The sequence below is a fragment of the Octopus bimaculoides genome, chromosome 1, assembly GCF_046866305.1.
Source record: "Octopus bimaculoides isolate indiv1 chromosome 1, ASM4686630v1, whole genome shotgun sequence".
Classification (NCBI taxonomy): Eukaryota; Metazoa; Mollusca; class Cephalopoda; order Octopoda; family Octopodidae; genus Octopus; species Octopus bimaculoides.
Genome location: NC_142928.1, coordinates 133,866,395 through 133,883,894, shown reverse-complemented (window position 1 = coordinate 133,883,894; position 17,500 = coordinate 133,866,395). Strand labels below are relative to the sequence as shown.

At 36.9% G+C, this 17,500-nt stretch overlaps 1 protein-coding gene across 10 annotated transcripts in view; it reads right to left on the bottom strand.

Moving 5' to 3' along the window:
- The window catches only part of LOC106870292 (large neutral amino acids transporter small subunit 2), a 280,148-nt gene that overhangs the window by 255,984 nt on the left and 6,664 nt on the right, over nucleotides 1–17,500 (bottom strand). For 2 of the 10 annotated variants that reach the window (XM_052970761.2, XM_089358901.1), the window contains exon 2: nucleotides 5,246–5,285. The exons of the other annotated variants lie outside the window; for them this stretch is intronic. In XM_052970761.2, the coding sequence (XP_052826721.1) occupies nucleotides 5,246–5,268 (23 nt within the window). In that variant the 5' untranslated portion in view covers nucleotides 5,269–5,285. The remainder of the gene's footprint in view (nucleotides 1–5,245; nucleotides 5,286–17,500) is intronic. 10 annotated transcript variants of the gene reach the window in all.

Sequence of the window (17,500 nt, the reverse complement as noted above, 5' to 3'; positions counted from 1 at the left end):
GGTTGGGAAGCAAGCTTCTTACCTCACGGGTCACTCCTGCGCATATATATATATATATATATATGATAAAAAAGAAACGGAGAAATTGACATATAGACATCAGTTTATTAGAACATAATTAAATTCTGAACAATATCAAACCCAGTTTCGCTTACAACTGTTTCCATGTCCAATTACTTCAATTTGAGAAATTGAATTAAATTAAATTAAATATCGAATATCGTTAATTGGATATTTCGTTAGTGGACTGAGCTACATTCCGATGTTTTGTATGACTCTTGTCTGTCATACCGGCCATGACGAAGGGAAATAGCCCTGAAACTCGAGTCGCCTTTATATATATATATTTATATTTATATATTTATATATTTGATCCTTTATATTGAACACTCAATATTTCATCTACATTCAATACTTTCTTTCATGGTGCCATCCATTTTTATTTTATTTTATTTTATATTGTATATTGTATATTCCATATTCTATACCCCACATTAGTTCTGCAGGAATATAAATAAAACATAAAAAACAGACAGTGTTGGAACTCTTTTAAGCAAAATAATATATTCCTCTATACACAATCATACAAAAAAACCCACCTTTTTTGTATTTATTTTTACTCGCATATATATATATATATATATAGTATAGAATCAAGTCATAACAACTCGTAGGACACCAGAAATGGCTAGACACGATAACATAGAGCTCATAATGAAATAAGCAACATTGAAAAACATCAAGTGATGGCAAGTTATCTTAGATATGCGAGTGCCAATCCAATTTGGACCATAGATCCGACTCATGGGTTGGTCCTTGGCGTAGGCTATGTATAAAGTAAACAGATATGACGTTTAGAATTTACGGCAGCTGTTTCGGTTATCTTTTATAACAGCATTAAATAAAATTCTGCTGAAACAGTTGTAAATGTTAAACGCCATTTCTGTTTACTTCATATGTACAAACTTTTTCTATACAAACGGGTGTAATAGAACTTGAATCGTAGTATGTATATCATTTTGTTATAGTTGAAAAGTTTGGAAATCGAGTTGGCGCGAACTTTTTGGCCATCAAGTCACTGATGTGGCGTCAACGCTAAAAAAACAATGATATATAATTTTTTTTATTTGTCACAGGACCCTATATCTGGGGGACACCACAATGACAGTTACAATTTGTGTCGAGGTTTACATAAAAAGGGTCAAAAAAGGGAAAACACGGTGAAATAGTATAAAAGTATATACATAAACAAAGTATGCGGTCACATGAATTATGCAGTCCTCCTGGTACAGTAGAAACTCCAACTAAGGCCAATCTAGGAGCTTGGTAGACCCATAATTTCCCTGAACGCGAAGGATACGTGCCTTCTCCCAACTGTTGTTCCCCAATCTAGATATGCATGCTTAAAGTAATACCATTCACCTTAACCCTTTTCGCCCATGTCACCTATTTTTCATAAATTCACTGGGAGGTAGTGCTTTCCTCTCCACTCTCACTTTCATTTACAGGTGGAACTTAAGAAGTCGATGAGGGCTTGACCAGTAAGGTATCTTTCCTCGGTCGTTTCAACCTCGTCCACCACATAACCTCTGTTGCCATAGCCGTTAGACAGAAGAACACTGCCTGCCTTAGTTTGTTAAAGGTGGATGGTGGAACGATTCTCACGATAAATTCGTCCGATAGCTGGTTTCGTTCTACACGCGAGACCAACTGTTCGACATAACCCCAGTAATCAGCAATGCTCGTATATGAGTGTAGTTTTGTCTCTCTGAGCACATCTCGATCCGCCCAATGATAACAATGGACACACATATACAGACATACACACACACATGAACTGAAATCGCAACATCACGAAACCTTCCTGTGGTTTGTGTGTGTATGCGTGTATGTATAAGAGTATTGCTGCTAAATTAGAATGATGACATCTCGTATATGTATACAGTGAGACAAAGACTTCGATTAATTGAGTTTATCTATACAATCTGTTGACAAAATGTAAGAAACTTGTTCAAAATGTAAGAAATTTCGATGCTACGATAAGGGGAAATAACTCCAATAAAATCAATTCATATAAAGTTTTGGAAAATACAGAAAATGCAGCATTATAGTGGTAAATGTGTTTTTTCAAATCATACTGGTGAATGCACAGCCTTTGTCGAGTGGAAACTGCACGATCCGTCAGCTAAACAGGGAATGTCACCGATGGACAGTCCTTCACTGTTAGAGAAAGGCGATTCTGTTGACGTTGCCGAACAACATTGTTCGTACAGTAATTGCCAAAAAGCAGCTTCAATCAAGGGAGATAACTCTAACGCAAAAATTCATCTTTTGCTTTAGGAAATCTTTAACTTTTTACTTTTTACTTCTTTCAATCATTTAAATGCGGCCATGCTGGGGCACCACCTTGGAGAATTTTTAGTCGAATGAATCGACCACAGAACTTATTTTTTTTAAAGCACGGTACTTATTCTATAGGTTTCTTTTCACTGAACCGCTAAGTTACGGAGACGTAAGTACACCAACACAGCAACAATGGTTGTCAGGCGATGATGGGGTACAAGCACAAACACAAAGACACACACACACACACACACACACGCGCGCGCGACCGGTTGTTTTCAGTTTCCGTCTATCAAATCCACTTACAAAGCTTTCGTAAGCCCGAGGCAATAGTAGAAGACATTTGCCCAAGGTGTCATGCGGTGGTACTGAACCCGGAAGCATGTGATGGGGGAAGCAAGAAAAAATGCAAATCGTAGTGAGCCACAATTTTCCAATTCATTATATTGATATATGCAACTCTCTTGTATTTGTATTTAGTATGAAAAATGTATCCCAGAGGTATTGTGTCCCTTCCCCAACTATATTGTCAATATTCATGATCAACCTCACAACTTACCCTCTAAATTTATAGATACATAAGCGTGTGTATGTAAGTCTGTACGCATGCTTATATGTATGTATGTATATATGTATGTATGTATGTATGTATGTATGTATGTATGTATGTATGTATGTACGTACGTATGTATGTATGCATGTATGTACGTAGGTATGTGTGTGCACAAATTTAGAAGGAAAGTAGTCGTACAGTGTATGAATATCAGCATGTATGCATGTGTACGTACATGCATGCATGCATACATAAATTAGGTTCTGAGAGGCACAAAATTGGACACAAACACACAACACCACGCCTCACCTTAAATCACTCCCATACTTATCAACCCACAACCCCAGAAACAATGATGCATACAACACAGTTGTACAAAATCTCCCTCTGCTCACTCAAGACCCGAAAATGAACATTCTGAATACACATAAACTCTTCAAACGCAAATCACTTAAGAGACTCCTAACAAATGCATTCCAGCACGGAGAACATTTTAAAATTAAAACCAACTTCACATGTGCCTCTCAGAACCTAATTTATGTCCTAACCTGCTCAGGTTGTGACCACAATTATGTGGGCCAAACGAGCCTTACTATGAGACGCAGAATTACGCTACTTAAAGAACAGATTCGTTTTCCTCAATACAGACAGATAGCTCTGAGTGAACATATTGACAGATGCGCAAGAAATAAAACACCGAATTTTCCATATTTTTCCATTATACCAATGCAAATATTCAATCTCCTTACAAGAACGCCTAAACAAGGAAAACCTACTTATACAAAAGTACAGACTACACCTTCATATACAAACTTGACCACATGATCCCTACACATTCCTATTTCAAAATCAAATTTATTTACCATTATTCAATAATACTGAGAAGGTAGTTGTCCCCCTTGCTACCTGTTGCTTCCCTTAGCCACTCTCTCCATTCATTTTTACTTCTCAAGAAATCCAAAATGGCGTGATTCCTTGTCTCACAGAATTATTACTTCGCAATGTCCCTTGAAAAGCTAATTTAAATAGCGAAAACTAGTTGGATATCATTACATTTTATGAGACTTTTACCATCCATAAAATATGTATATATATTTTATTATAAAAAGATATTAAAACTTTTTGAAACAAAGGCATTTCTCTTCCCTCTTTTTTTATATATGTTTTCCACATATTTTCACTATATATATATAGTGCATCAGACGAAGACAGGTGGTGTAGAAAACAAACATATGTATTAGTATAACGCTCGGGAAGTGAAAAAGTCTTTAACGTTTCGAGCCTACGTTCTTCCACAGAAAGGAACACAGAGAGAAACAAAGAGAGAAAAAAAGGAGGGAGAAAAAAGAATGTGTAGTGGCTAGCGACCTATCATATGTATATATGTATATATATATATATATATATATATATATATATATATATATATATATATATATATATATAAGGACATAGTACTGCAATAGTCTGGGTATTAAGGGCCTGCAATTGTTCAACATACTTTCAGGCAACCTTAGATATCTACATGGTGTTAGACAGGTTTTTATACGTCTGGACAGGTTTTTATCTGAGATACCAGATGAACACGCATCGCGACAGGAGACGCAAAGAAGAGCAGCTCCGTCCAACTCGCTACTTCACCAAAAACAATATCGGAAACAACACCGAGTAACTACAGGTGGTGTATATATATAATAAAATATCTGATGCACAAAATGGACAGAGATACAAATAAACCATGTAGATGCGATAACCGAAGCTAAACAACTAGATGGAAAATCAGAGACTTGATAGTCAGTTATTAATACAGAAAGCTCACATTTAACAAGACAGCCTTCGTTAACTTGTTCAAAAGAAAATTAACACTACGCTAGATGTATCAGGTTGGCTAACAGGTGCCAAAGCAACATGACTTGTTCATGTACCTGTAACAATGAGGAGACGACTGTGACCAAAATATAAGCCTACAACATGCTCCAATGTAAAGTATCAGTCGTACAAAGAGTTGCTAGAGTGTATTCCTCCAAAATCACTGCAGAGCATAAAATGTAACAAGCAGAAAGAAGAAGAGGAGTTTGGGGTTGTACAAACCAGCTCTTTATCAACAAAGCTGTCCTTAAGGAATAGTAAAGTGGCATTCAGAAATGTGCTGACTCAATGTCTGAACTATGATTGATTTGTTCTGACCATAACGTTACTGTGCCTTGCCAAGATTTCAACTACTATAATCGATGCCCTTAAGAGACTGACAGCTTGATACACAGATCTATCGATAAGAACTGAAGCTACCGTTTTTTGTCATTAACAGAATTAAGCTATCAACAAGAATATTTCAGGGTGACATCTTACCTAAAATGTTTTCTTCCCAGCATTGAACCACTTTTCAACCCTGTTGATGAAAGAAAAGTTAATGTCACCTGTGTGTGTGTGTGTGTGTGTGTGTGTGTGTGTGTGTGTGCGTGCGTGTGTGTGCGTGCGTGCGTGCGTGCGTGCGTGCATGCGTGCGTGCGTGTGTATGTGTAGTTTGCATAGGTGCATGCGTGGCTCTGTGGTAAGAGGTTTGCTTCCCTATCATATATGGTTCTGAGTTCAGTCCCACTTCAGTTACCTTGGGCAAGTATCTTATATTAGAGCCTCGAGCTGACCAAAATTTTGTGAGTGCATTTGTAAATGGAAATTGAAGGAAGCCCATCACGCACACAAACACACACACTTGTTGTATAAGGTATGAATTCAGAGAATCAACTAGCTATCACGGACTAACGGACTAGGCTATCGGATCAGAATAAAATCTTTGGTGTAACTATGATGTTCTGGTGATCTGATAAGCTAACTTTTTTTCTATTTGCATTGATTTGTAAATATACAATTGTATTGAATAATGCGTAGCATGTATATTTATACAAACACAATTTATTCTATGCTGAAATTATTACTGTATAAAGAAGTTGTGAAACGGCTGTAACTCCCTAAAGATGTCAAGTGGTTTAATAAATATATTCACCTCTCATTCCTCCTAAATCTTTATGCTTTATGTGTGTGTGTGTGTGTGTGTGTGTTTATTCACTACCGTTTGACAACTGCTGTTGGTGTGTTTATGTCCCCGTAACTTAGCGGTTCGGCAAAAAGAGACTGATAAAATAAGTATCGGGTTTTACAAATGAGTACTGGGGATGATTCGTTTTAATGACTGAAATAAGTGAAAGCTAAAAGATGCATATATTTTTTTTCCCTTTTTTTCTACTCTAGGCACAAGGCCTGAAATTTTTGGGGAGGAGGCCAGTCGATCAGGTCGACTCCAGTACGCAACTGGTACTTAATTTATCGACCCCGAAAGGATGAAAGGCAAAGTCGACCTCGGCGGAATTTGAACTCACAATGTAAAGATAGAAGAAAGCATTTCGCCCGGCGTGCTAGCGTTTCTGCTAGCTCGCCGCCGCCTTCATATATATATATATATATATGTATGTATATAATACAGGTATAATTACAGGTAAAAACTCAATTAAAATCAATTTATAAAAAATTAAAATTAAATTGGGCTTTACAGAGTAAAATATATATAAATATATAGTTTTAGGGAAAAGAACCAAGGTTCATGAACTCATCGATGAAAGTCCACTGTCACGTATAGAAAAATTAATAATTAAAAGCACAATAAATGAGTATAATATAATACAAAGTAAATATCATAAGATAAAGATAATGTGGATTTTCATCGATGGGTTCATGAACCTTGGCTCTTTTCCCTAAAACTATATATTTATATATATATATATATGTGTTTGTGTGTGTGTGTGTGTGTGTGTGTGTGTGTGTGTGTGTGTGTGTGTGTATATATATATATATATATGTATATATATATACTGTAATTTTTTGTATAATTATGTATTGTTAATATAACAATACATAAAGACGGGCCAGAGTTGAAGTGCTCAGCATGAGCTAGAATTCATCTTATAGTAAAAATGGATACATAAGGGTGGAAAATCACAGGAACAATGCCATATGTCCAACGTAAGATACAATATGTGTGTTCAATTCCTTCAAGAATCAATAAATGAATTTATAGTATTCAGTCTCTAAAATGTCTAAAAGGTACGGTAAAAGGACCAGCAAATACAACAATAAAAACTTTAGAAATATCATGAATGTTCAAAATATTTATTAAAAGAATATTTATAAATATGCATGATTTCTAAGTTGTATAAAAATATGACAAATTAAAGTTAAAACATTACGATGTGTAAACATACATTATGATATAACATATAATGGGTAAATATATACGGTATGATGAAGTTATAAATTTACATGTATTATATTAAAAACGTGTACATTAGGACAGGATTTAAAAAAAACAAAAAAAAACATATAATATAAAAGTTAAGTTAAAAGTATGCATCTACGGATGCATCCGTCATGTTATCTGGTTCGCCCCTCCCTTCTCACTAAGAGTAAGAGGTCTTCCTAAATTATTTTTTAAAATATTAAAGGAAAATTTCCCTAAGCACCACAAGTACTACACCATTTGTAATAAATCAACAATAAAATTAGCCTATTCCGCTACTCCAAATGTAGGATCTATCATCTCTAAAATGAATAGGAATAAAATTAGACACTATAATGATAGTAGGAACATTAATGAGGATAACCCTGATGGAAATAAATATGATAATTTGAGACCTAGTAACAATACTACTAATACAAAAACTGAAATTAATGTACCTTGTATTAAAACACAAAAAAGTGATGTTAGGGATACAGTTGGAGATGGGAACGATATTAATACTAATGATAATAGCAACGATAGAGAAGATAGCTGTAATAATAAAGTTAAGAATAAAACCTATAAGCCGCAAGCCAAATGTAATTGTAGAGTTCCCTCGAAATGTCCGATTAGCGGAAATTGCTGCCGGACTAACGTAATTTACAAATGTACCGTTCTTATGCAGAACGGAAAGAGAAAAGAGTACATAGGTAGCTCGATCGATTTTAAACAAAGATATAGAAGCCATATGAGCTCATTTAATAACTCAAAATATAGGGCATCTACAGCATTGGCATCGTTTATACATGACCTTAAGGAAAGAAACACAACATTCGAACTATCATGGTCCATCTTGGCTAACGCCCATCCGTTCGGAGTTGGATCTAACAGATGTGGATTATGCATTAGAGAGGCATATTTAATACTGAAAAACCATAATAATACCATGCTAAACAGGTTTACTGATGCAATCCCAGCATGCACGCATAAAATTCAGTCAACATTCATTATGAAATTCAAAAAGAATAGGAAATTTAAAGAGAAGGTTAGGGCGAATAGTGACTGTAATAGATCATAGCATGAATTCGAACTTAGAATAGTAATAATAATGATTTAGATAGGAAAACTTCCATGAGTTAATAGTTATAAAAATAATACAATATAATTTAATATATAAGGAAGAAAAATAATATTATAAAATAAAATAAATAGAAGTACCAATAGACATTATATAAGCAGGCCGGAATAGAACTAGTATAATTTGAACTTGTATAGATGATTAGGGATAAACTTATAAATGGATTAATAAATGAAATAAGAAATAAAATTAAATAAAATTAAACATGGAAATAAAATACAAACAAAATATTATTATGAATTAATCCGCAATAAGATATGATTAAGCTAGTGATTTAATTTAATTTATCAACCTATGCTAATTAGGTATTAATACATATTCTTCGGGGGTTTTTTTTTTTTTTTTTTTTTTTTTTTCTTATATATATACGTAATTCCGCAATTGAGGAAAAAGGAACCGTGATGTAAGGTGTTGTGTCCAGTTGTTTTACTTGTATATTGTATTATATCACTCTAAACTTTTTATGTTCTCTATATTTTTTTCCTTCTACTCTATATGTAAAACAATCATCCTGATGAAGGGAGTGTCTAATCTCTAATATGAGTACAACACCATATTAATAGACACATCTCAGAAACGGTCCGTAGATGCATACTTTTAACTTAACTTTTATATTATATGTTTTTTTTTTGTTTTTTTTTAATCCTGTCCTAATGTACACGTTTTTAATATAATACATGTAAATTTATAACTTCATCATACCGTATATATTTACCCATTATATGTTATATCATAATGTATGTTTACACATCGTAATGTTTTAACTTTAATTTGTCATATTTTTATACAACTTAGAAATCATGCATATTTATAAATATTCTTTTAATAAATATTTTGAACATTCATGATATTTCTAAAGTTTTTATTGTTGTATTTGCTGGTCTTTTTACCGTACCTTTTAGACACTTTAGAGACTGAATACTATAAATTCATTTATTGATTCTTGAAGGAATTGAACACACATATTGTATCTTACGTTGGACATATGGTATTGTTCCTGTGATTTTCCACCCTTATGTATCCATTTTTACTATAAGATATATATATATATATAGAAGGAGGAGGAGGGGAGGAGGAAGAGTGACCCGAAAATAGAGACAGAATCATTTATATGCGCAGCTCAAGAGCAAGAGTTAAGGACCAACTATGTGAAGTGCAGAATAGACAAACTACCGACAGCGACAAATACAGAATGTATGGTGAGAAGGGTGAAACGGTGTAGCACATCGTTAGCGAATGCCCGAAATTGGCACAACGCGAATACAAAAGACAATATGACAATGTGACAAGAATGATCTATTGGGAGCTCTGTGGAAATCACGGCCTACCAAGACCAAAGACGTGGTATGAGCAAACCCCAGAAAGAGTCACCGAGAATGAGAATTGCAAAATCCTGTAGGATACAGTGATTCAGTGCGATTACCTGACCAGACATCGGAAACTGGACATTGTTGTGGTGAATAAAAAAGAAAGAACATACATGATAATCAATATAGCATGTCCTGGTGACAACAGGATCAAAGAGAAAGAAGAAGAAAAAATAAATAACTATGACGATTTGAAGTGGGAAATACGAAGGTTGTAGTCAATGAGGAGAGTAGACGTGATACCAATAGTAATTGGTGCACTTGAAAGCATCAGCACTCAACTACCAGCATGGCTTAAAATGATTGATATAAGTGTGAAGGTGGAACACCTACAGAAATCAGCATTACTTGGAACTGCAAAAATTCTTCACAGGGTTTTTGAAGCATGACCAGTAAACAAGTATCACCTTAGTCTGCTGGCTGTGGACAGCTGACACTTTCCATCATACCCAGCAAAGTAAGGCGTGAGTTTTCAGAATAGGAAGTCAGACATAGTCTTAATTGAGAAAGAAAACAAACTATGCTGGATCATAGATATAGCATGCCCAGCTGACAACAAGGTATGCGATAAGGAAGAAAGAAAAGTCGATAGATATGACAGGTTAGCTTGGGAGGTTAAGCAGTTGTGGTCGATGAAAAAGGTGGTAGTAGTACAAATAATTGTCGGAGCTTTGGGAACAGTGAGTAAAAATCTCGAGAAGTACATGGAATAAATAGGGGTTGCAATAAGGGTGGAGCACTTGCAGAAAATAGCACTGCCTGGAACCACTCGAATACTCCGGAAGGGGCTCGAAAAATAAGAGGTGTTACCTTAGTTCACTGGTAGTGAACAGCTGACACCGCAGTACATCTCCAGCGTTAGAAGCTGCGCAAAGGCAATGATGATGATGATGATGATGACGACGACAGAAAAGCTGGAACACAGCGTTAACTTCATGTGGAAAATATTTTAGCAAGGATTAACACCGAGAAGCATATTTCAAAGAGAAAACCTATCACCATTGCTGTTCGTGATTTGTGTGATACACATCACACAGATACTACAGAAAGTGACATCGGAGTTCACCTTGAAAAGTGGAGGAAAATTAAATCATCTGTTATTATGGATGACTTAAAGATTTTTGGGAAGACCGAACGTAAATAAATGGCCTAGTTTCATCAGTGCAGATATTCAGTAAGGATATCGGAATGGAGTTTGGGACTAAAAGGTGTGGTATGCTTATATATGTTGTATGCATATATATATTTTTTTCCTTTTTTTCTACTCTAGGCACAAGGCCTGAAATTTTGAGGGAGAGGCCAGTCGATCAGATCGACCCCCAGTACGCAACTGGTACTTAATTTATCGACCCCAAAAGGATGAAAGGCAAAGTCGACCTCGGCGGAATTTGAACTCACAATGTAAAGTTAATGTCACCTCTGGGGTTTAAGTAGTGTCGTCTGATGGTGTAGAACTACCCAACGGCGAGAAAATCAAGGATATTGAAACTAATGGATATAAATATCTGGGGATTTTCGAATACGACAAAATCAAGGAAAGTGAAATGAAGGAAAGCTTTAGGCGAGAATATCTCAGAAGAACCAAATTAATTATGGGAAGTAAGCTCAATGAAAAAAAAATCAAGATCAAAGCAATGAACACGTGGGCTGTTTACTTAATGCGCTAAGGCGCAGGTGTTGTTAGGTGGATAAAGAACGAGCTTGAGGAAATGAACAGGAAAACCAGAAAAGTGATAACAATTAACAAGCCCCAAAAGCGATACCGATAGACTGTGTGTACCTAGGAACAGGGAGGAAGAGACTTCATAGGATGCAAGATCTGTGTTATCAACGAAAATAACAGTCTGGGATGGTACATCAAAGAGCACAGTGAATCCTTGCTTGCTGCTGTTAGAATTAACAGTACAATACATACCGAAAATGTGGTGCACCCACAAACATTTAAAAAACAAAAAGAAGAAAAAAGAGTAAACAACTGGAAAATAAAATTACTGCATGGACAATACCTCAGAGAAATTGAAGGAAAAGACATGATCAACACTTGGAGATGGCTAAGAAAAAGTGATTTGAAAGGATGCGCTGAGGTATTGATATGCAGCGCCCAGGAACAAGCTCTGAAAACTAATTACACCAAGTTCCAAATAGATAACAGTAGCCAATCGCCCCTTTGTAGAATATGTGACAGCAGAAACGAAACACTTTCACATTGTGAGTGAGTGTAGAAAGCTGGCACAAAAGCACTACAAAAGGAGAGACTATAACGTGGCTAAGTTCGTCCACTATGGCTATGTGAAAAATACGGCCTGAACAGAGCAGGGAAATGGTACGAACATCAACCAGAATGAGTCATTGAGAACAAGGAATATAAGCTAATGTCGGATTTTACAATCCAATGTGACTCCCTAATCGATGCTCGGAGATCAGATATTGTTGTGTTAGATAAAGGAAGAAGGAAACCAAGATTATAGATATTGCAATACCTAAAAAAGATTAAATGTGGACTTTGAGGAGAGTGTCTGTCATTCCAGTAGTCATAGGGGAACCCGGAGTACTAACAACCAAGTTCGAGAAATTGGAATTGACATGAGAACAGAGCAAGCTCAGAAAACTGCTCTGCCGAGACAGCTAGGATTTTGAGATTGGTAATTGGATATTGAATGTCTCACACACTAGCGTAGCTAGGAAGATGGTGCTCCCACGACAATTAACAACCAAGTATCAAAGCTTTTCATGTACGAAAAGAGAAAAGAAGACCGAGCAAACAGAACAAACAAGACCGGGTGCTCTGAGAAGAAGAAGAAGAAGAAGAAGAAAAAGAAGAAGAAGAAGAAGTGGCTGTGTGGTAAGTAGCTTGCTTACCAACCACATGGTTCTGAGTTCAGTCCCACTGCGTAGCACCTTGGGCAAGTAGCTTCTGCTATAGCCTCCGGTCGACCAAAGCCTTGTGAGTGGATTTGGTAGAGGAAACTGAAAGAAGCCCGTCCTATATGTGTGTGTGTGTGAGTGTGTATGTGTGTGTGTGTCTGTGTCTGTGTTTGTCCCTCCTCCATCACTTGACATCTGATGCTGGTGTGTTTACGTCTCCGTAACTTAGCGGCTCGGCAAAAGTGATCGATAGAATAAGTATTAGGCTTACAAAGAATTAGTCCTGGGGGTCGATTTGTTCGACTAAAGGCGGTGCTCCAGCATGGCTGCAGTCAAATGATTGAAACAAATAAAAGAATAAAAGAATAACAGAATATATAGACACACACACACACACACACACACACACACACACACACACACACACACACACACACACACACATCCATTTCATATTTTGACAAAAGGCCATCAACGTTTTGGGGTTAAATGTTACTTTTAGAATACAAGTAGTTTTTACACACACGTCTTTTCAATCGAAATACCTCCCAGTTATGTGTAACTCGATTCATCTCAATCTGTTCTTAAAAGTACGATTTATATTTATACCTGTATTACATGATGTTAACTTGATTCTGTAGACGACACTAACGTTGATAAAAAGCGTTGATGAAATGTCAAATGTACTTAAAACACCTTACAAGTATACCGTGTGTGTGTGTGTGTGTGTGTGTGTGTGTGTGTGTGTGTGTGTGTGTGCGTAATTAGGTGGATAGAGGGCGTGGCTACAGGCACAGGCGTGGCTGTGTAGCTGAGAAACTCGCTTCCTAGCAATGTGATCTTAGGTTCAGTCCTGCTGCGCGGCACCTAGGGCAAGTATTTTCTACTATAGCCTTGGGGTGACCAAAACCTTATGAGTTGATTAGATAGGCGGAAACTGAAAGAAGCTCGTCGTATGTTTTGTGATAGATAGATAGATGGATAGACAGACAGACAGACAGACAGACAGACAGATAGATAGATAGATAGATAGATAGATGTGTGTGTGCGTGCGTGTGTGTGTATAAGTGTGTGCGTATTGGTCTCCATCCGCTTCACAACCGGTTTTGGTTTGTTTATGTTCCTGTAACTTAGTTTTTTTCGCAAAAGCGGCTGATAGAATAAGTACCAGATTTTAAAATATATACTGGGGTCTATTTGCTCGACTAAACCCTTCAAGGCGGCTCCCAATATAGTTGCCGTCCAATGACTGAAGTAAAGATAAAAGGCGGAAGGTATAAATTAACATGGCCGTGTAGTTAAGAAGTTTGCTTCGCAGACACGCAGGCTTCAGGTTCAGTCCCACAGCGCAACATTTTGAGAAAGTTGCTTCTATTATAACCTTAGCGCCGATTAATGACTTGTGAATGAATTCGGTAGACGCAGCTTCTTTGTGTATATGAACATCAGGTCACTCTTAGTGTTACTGGCACTCCGTCGATTACGACGATGAGCGTTCCAGTTGATCCGACCAACAGAACAGCCTGCTCGTGAAATAAACGTGCAAGTGGCTGAGTACTCCACAGACACGCGTACCCTTAACGCAGTTCTCAGGGAGATTCAGCGTGACTCAGAATGTGACAAGGCTGGCCCTTTCAAATCCAGATACTATTCATTTTTGCCAGATGAGTGGACTGGAGCTATGTGAAATAAAGTGTCTTGCTCAGGGACACAACGCGCTGCCGGTTTTCGAAATCACAACCTTATGATCGTGAGCTGAACACCCTAACCAACTAAGCCACTTGCCTTCACTTTCAGTGTTACAAGTAACATGTAATTCAGTACGACTTGACGCATGGTCAGACCGTCAACGACTAAAGAGGCAACCCTACCAAGCCTGCTTGGTAAGGAAGATGGCTTTCGTTGAACACACCGCGGGACGAAAAGTAAAACCTATCAAAGAACAGACGAAATTAGTAAGGTCAACGGCCATCCAACAACTTGGAGTGAGAGAGACGCTTAATCTTTATTTAGACATCTCTCTAGGAGAAGGAAAATTCTGATGTAGAACCTGCGACTTTGTTTGCATTCAATGATGTAGATTAATTCCTCTTTTCGTGGAAATGTATACATTTGGCCCATTGAGATGAACGTGAGATGAAGTGTTTTGCGCAAGAACACAACGCACCTCCCGGCCCAGGAATTGAAACCACGATCTCACGATCGGGAGTGCATTACCCCCAACCACTAGACCATATGCTCTCTCTCTCTCTCTCTCTTTCTTTCTTTCTCTTTTTATCTCTCTCTCTCCTTCACTCTTTCTTTCTCTCTTTATTTCTCTCTCGCTCTCCCGCTCTTTCTTTCTCTCTTTATTTCTCTCTTTATCTCTCTCTCTCTCTCTCTCTCTCTCTCTCTCTCTCTCTCTCTTTCTTTCTTTCTCATCTCTCTCTCTCCTTCACTCTTTCTTTCTCTCTTTATTTCTCTCTCGCTCTCCCGCTCTTTCTTTCTCTCGTTCTCTCTCTCTCTCTCTCTCTCTCTCTCTCTCTCTCTCTCTCTCTCTCTCTCTCACACACACACACACACATAGACACATTTACATACATACATACATACATACATACATAGTCCGATGATGTCTTAGCTGGCCGAAACTTCGAAGTCATTGTCAATACTATTCTTGTCTTTTTAATAGTGAATTGCTAAGATGTATTTAATCGATTACCTCCCTGGAAAAAAAAATAGTCGCTGACACAATAGAGTGAGGCACTGAGGATGAGGTGGTTTTGTACTCTTTTACTTTGGCCATACTTGAAGCTATAGCCAGTAATGCTCTACAAACAACGATGACAGTTGTCATGGAGCATATTGTTGCTTGTGCTGCCTCTCTTGCTGCTGACAAGCCTAAGCTTCCAGCTTTTCACTTTTCCCCTTCTAGACAGATCTTCAGATGGCTTTTACTAGTACATGTGCAGCAACTGGGCCTTCTGCCCTGTAAGAAATATAGGTTACTTCCTCAATAGATTACTGCTATGATATAGTCGCGCAGCCTTTGGAGGATATGAGATTTTTTTCGGTCTATACACATACCACCAAAGCGCGTGTTGTTGTCAAACTCTTCCATGAATTCTATCTCCTCGTGCTATACTTCAGAGATGACGAAAAACCAAAACTGAAAGTTAGTTCAGTAACAATATTTCAGGCTGTCAAGCTTGTATTCCTCTCCTCCATGTATTTAGACAGCAGTTTGCTAGCAGCCATGGCTTACTCTTTCTTTTTTCACGCCCCATTTTCAGTCTTACGCTCTGAAATATTTTTCCATATGCCCTTTCCCAGTCACACATCCTTTCGCACAGAGATTTCTAACCTTTTTTCTGAAGGCTGGTTTCTCAAAAAAAAACCCCCCAAAAAAACGTAAGTGTACCACCATCTCCTGCACCCTTTCCTTAATTCATAGGGCAAGGAGGCACTGACTTCTGTGACATACCTTTTCCACTGTTTTCTTTGCCTGGCGGTTTAAGAACTGATTTAGGTAACTGAAGTTAGATATAATTTGAAGGTATTTCGATTGAAAACGCATGTGTATGAAATGTCAGGTGCATAGTCTCTCTCACAAACTACAAATAAACTATAAATAGCATTTAATGCTAGCAAGAACTGCATTACATTCCACAAGATGTATTTTCCGTCCAACATTTCTATCGGTTCAAAGTAGCACATTGTTTCAACATTAACATAGAAACTTTCAGAAAAGGTAACTGAATTTTTTCACATTACCGCAAGCACTGTATACCATATGTATTTTGTGTGTGTGTGTGTGTGTGTGTGTGTGTGTGTGTGTGTGTGTGTATGTGTGTGTGTGTTGGTTCATATGCATGCAGCGCTAACAAAGGATAAGTTGGTCTTGATGGCGATGGTTTTGTTATTGTCATTTAATTTGAGTTTTTGTTTGTCAAGTTATATGTAGGTAATCGTGCTTGTTTGCTAAACTGCTCCGCACGTTTTTCTTTTAACTTTATTTATTTGTTGATTTTTTGTGCTTTCAAAAATTGTTAAACCCCGGAAGAATATTCGCTACAACCAATTCTTTGTGGTTTGCAACTCCCCACTCTTCAAATCTTAGAAGTCATTGTGCGCAACTTCTAAGAAAGCAAAATAGAGTTCGAGTTTAATTTTTCGTAATGTTAAAAGATATATTTAATCCTTTGACTACATAATTACATTTCATGGTCAATTCCCGTAATGATGTTAATTATCCACCAAAAACATAGAATTCATATTTTCTACTTTTGCAATACTTTCTCAGTATCTCCTGTACGGTCTACATACCCACCACTAAAAGTGTTTGACTCTTGCTCTGTAAAGAGATATTTTGTTAAACATCTGAAAAAAATAATTAAGAAAATCTGAGAAATTGTTTTTTATGAAAAGTATCAGTGGGGTGCATCTCTGTTTTTTGCAGCATAAGAAAAGTTTTTTTTTTTTTGTTTTTGTCAAAGCTGTGGGGCAAAACCCTTTTCTGCAATAAACGATAATAAAATGTCATGCTGATATGTCCGTGTTAATATATTTTAGAGAGTTAGTCTATTGTTGGCTGTTAGTCAGCCTAGACTACTACTACTACTACTACTACTACTACTACTACTACTACTACTACTACTACTACTACTACTACTACTACTACTACTACTACTACTACTACTACTACTACTACTACTACTACTACTACTACTACTACTACTACTACTACTACTACTACTACTACTACTACTACTACTACTACTACTACTACTACTACTACTACTACTACTACTACTACTACTACTACTACTACTACTAGTAGTAGTAGTAGTAGTAGTAGTAGTAGTAGTAGTAGTAGTAGTAGTAGTAGTAGTAGTAGTAGTAGTAGTAGTAGTAGTAGTAGTAGTAGTAGTAGTAGTAGTAGTAGTAGTAGTAGTAGTAGTAGTAGTAGTAGTAGTAGTAGTAGT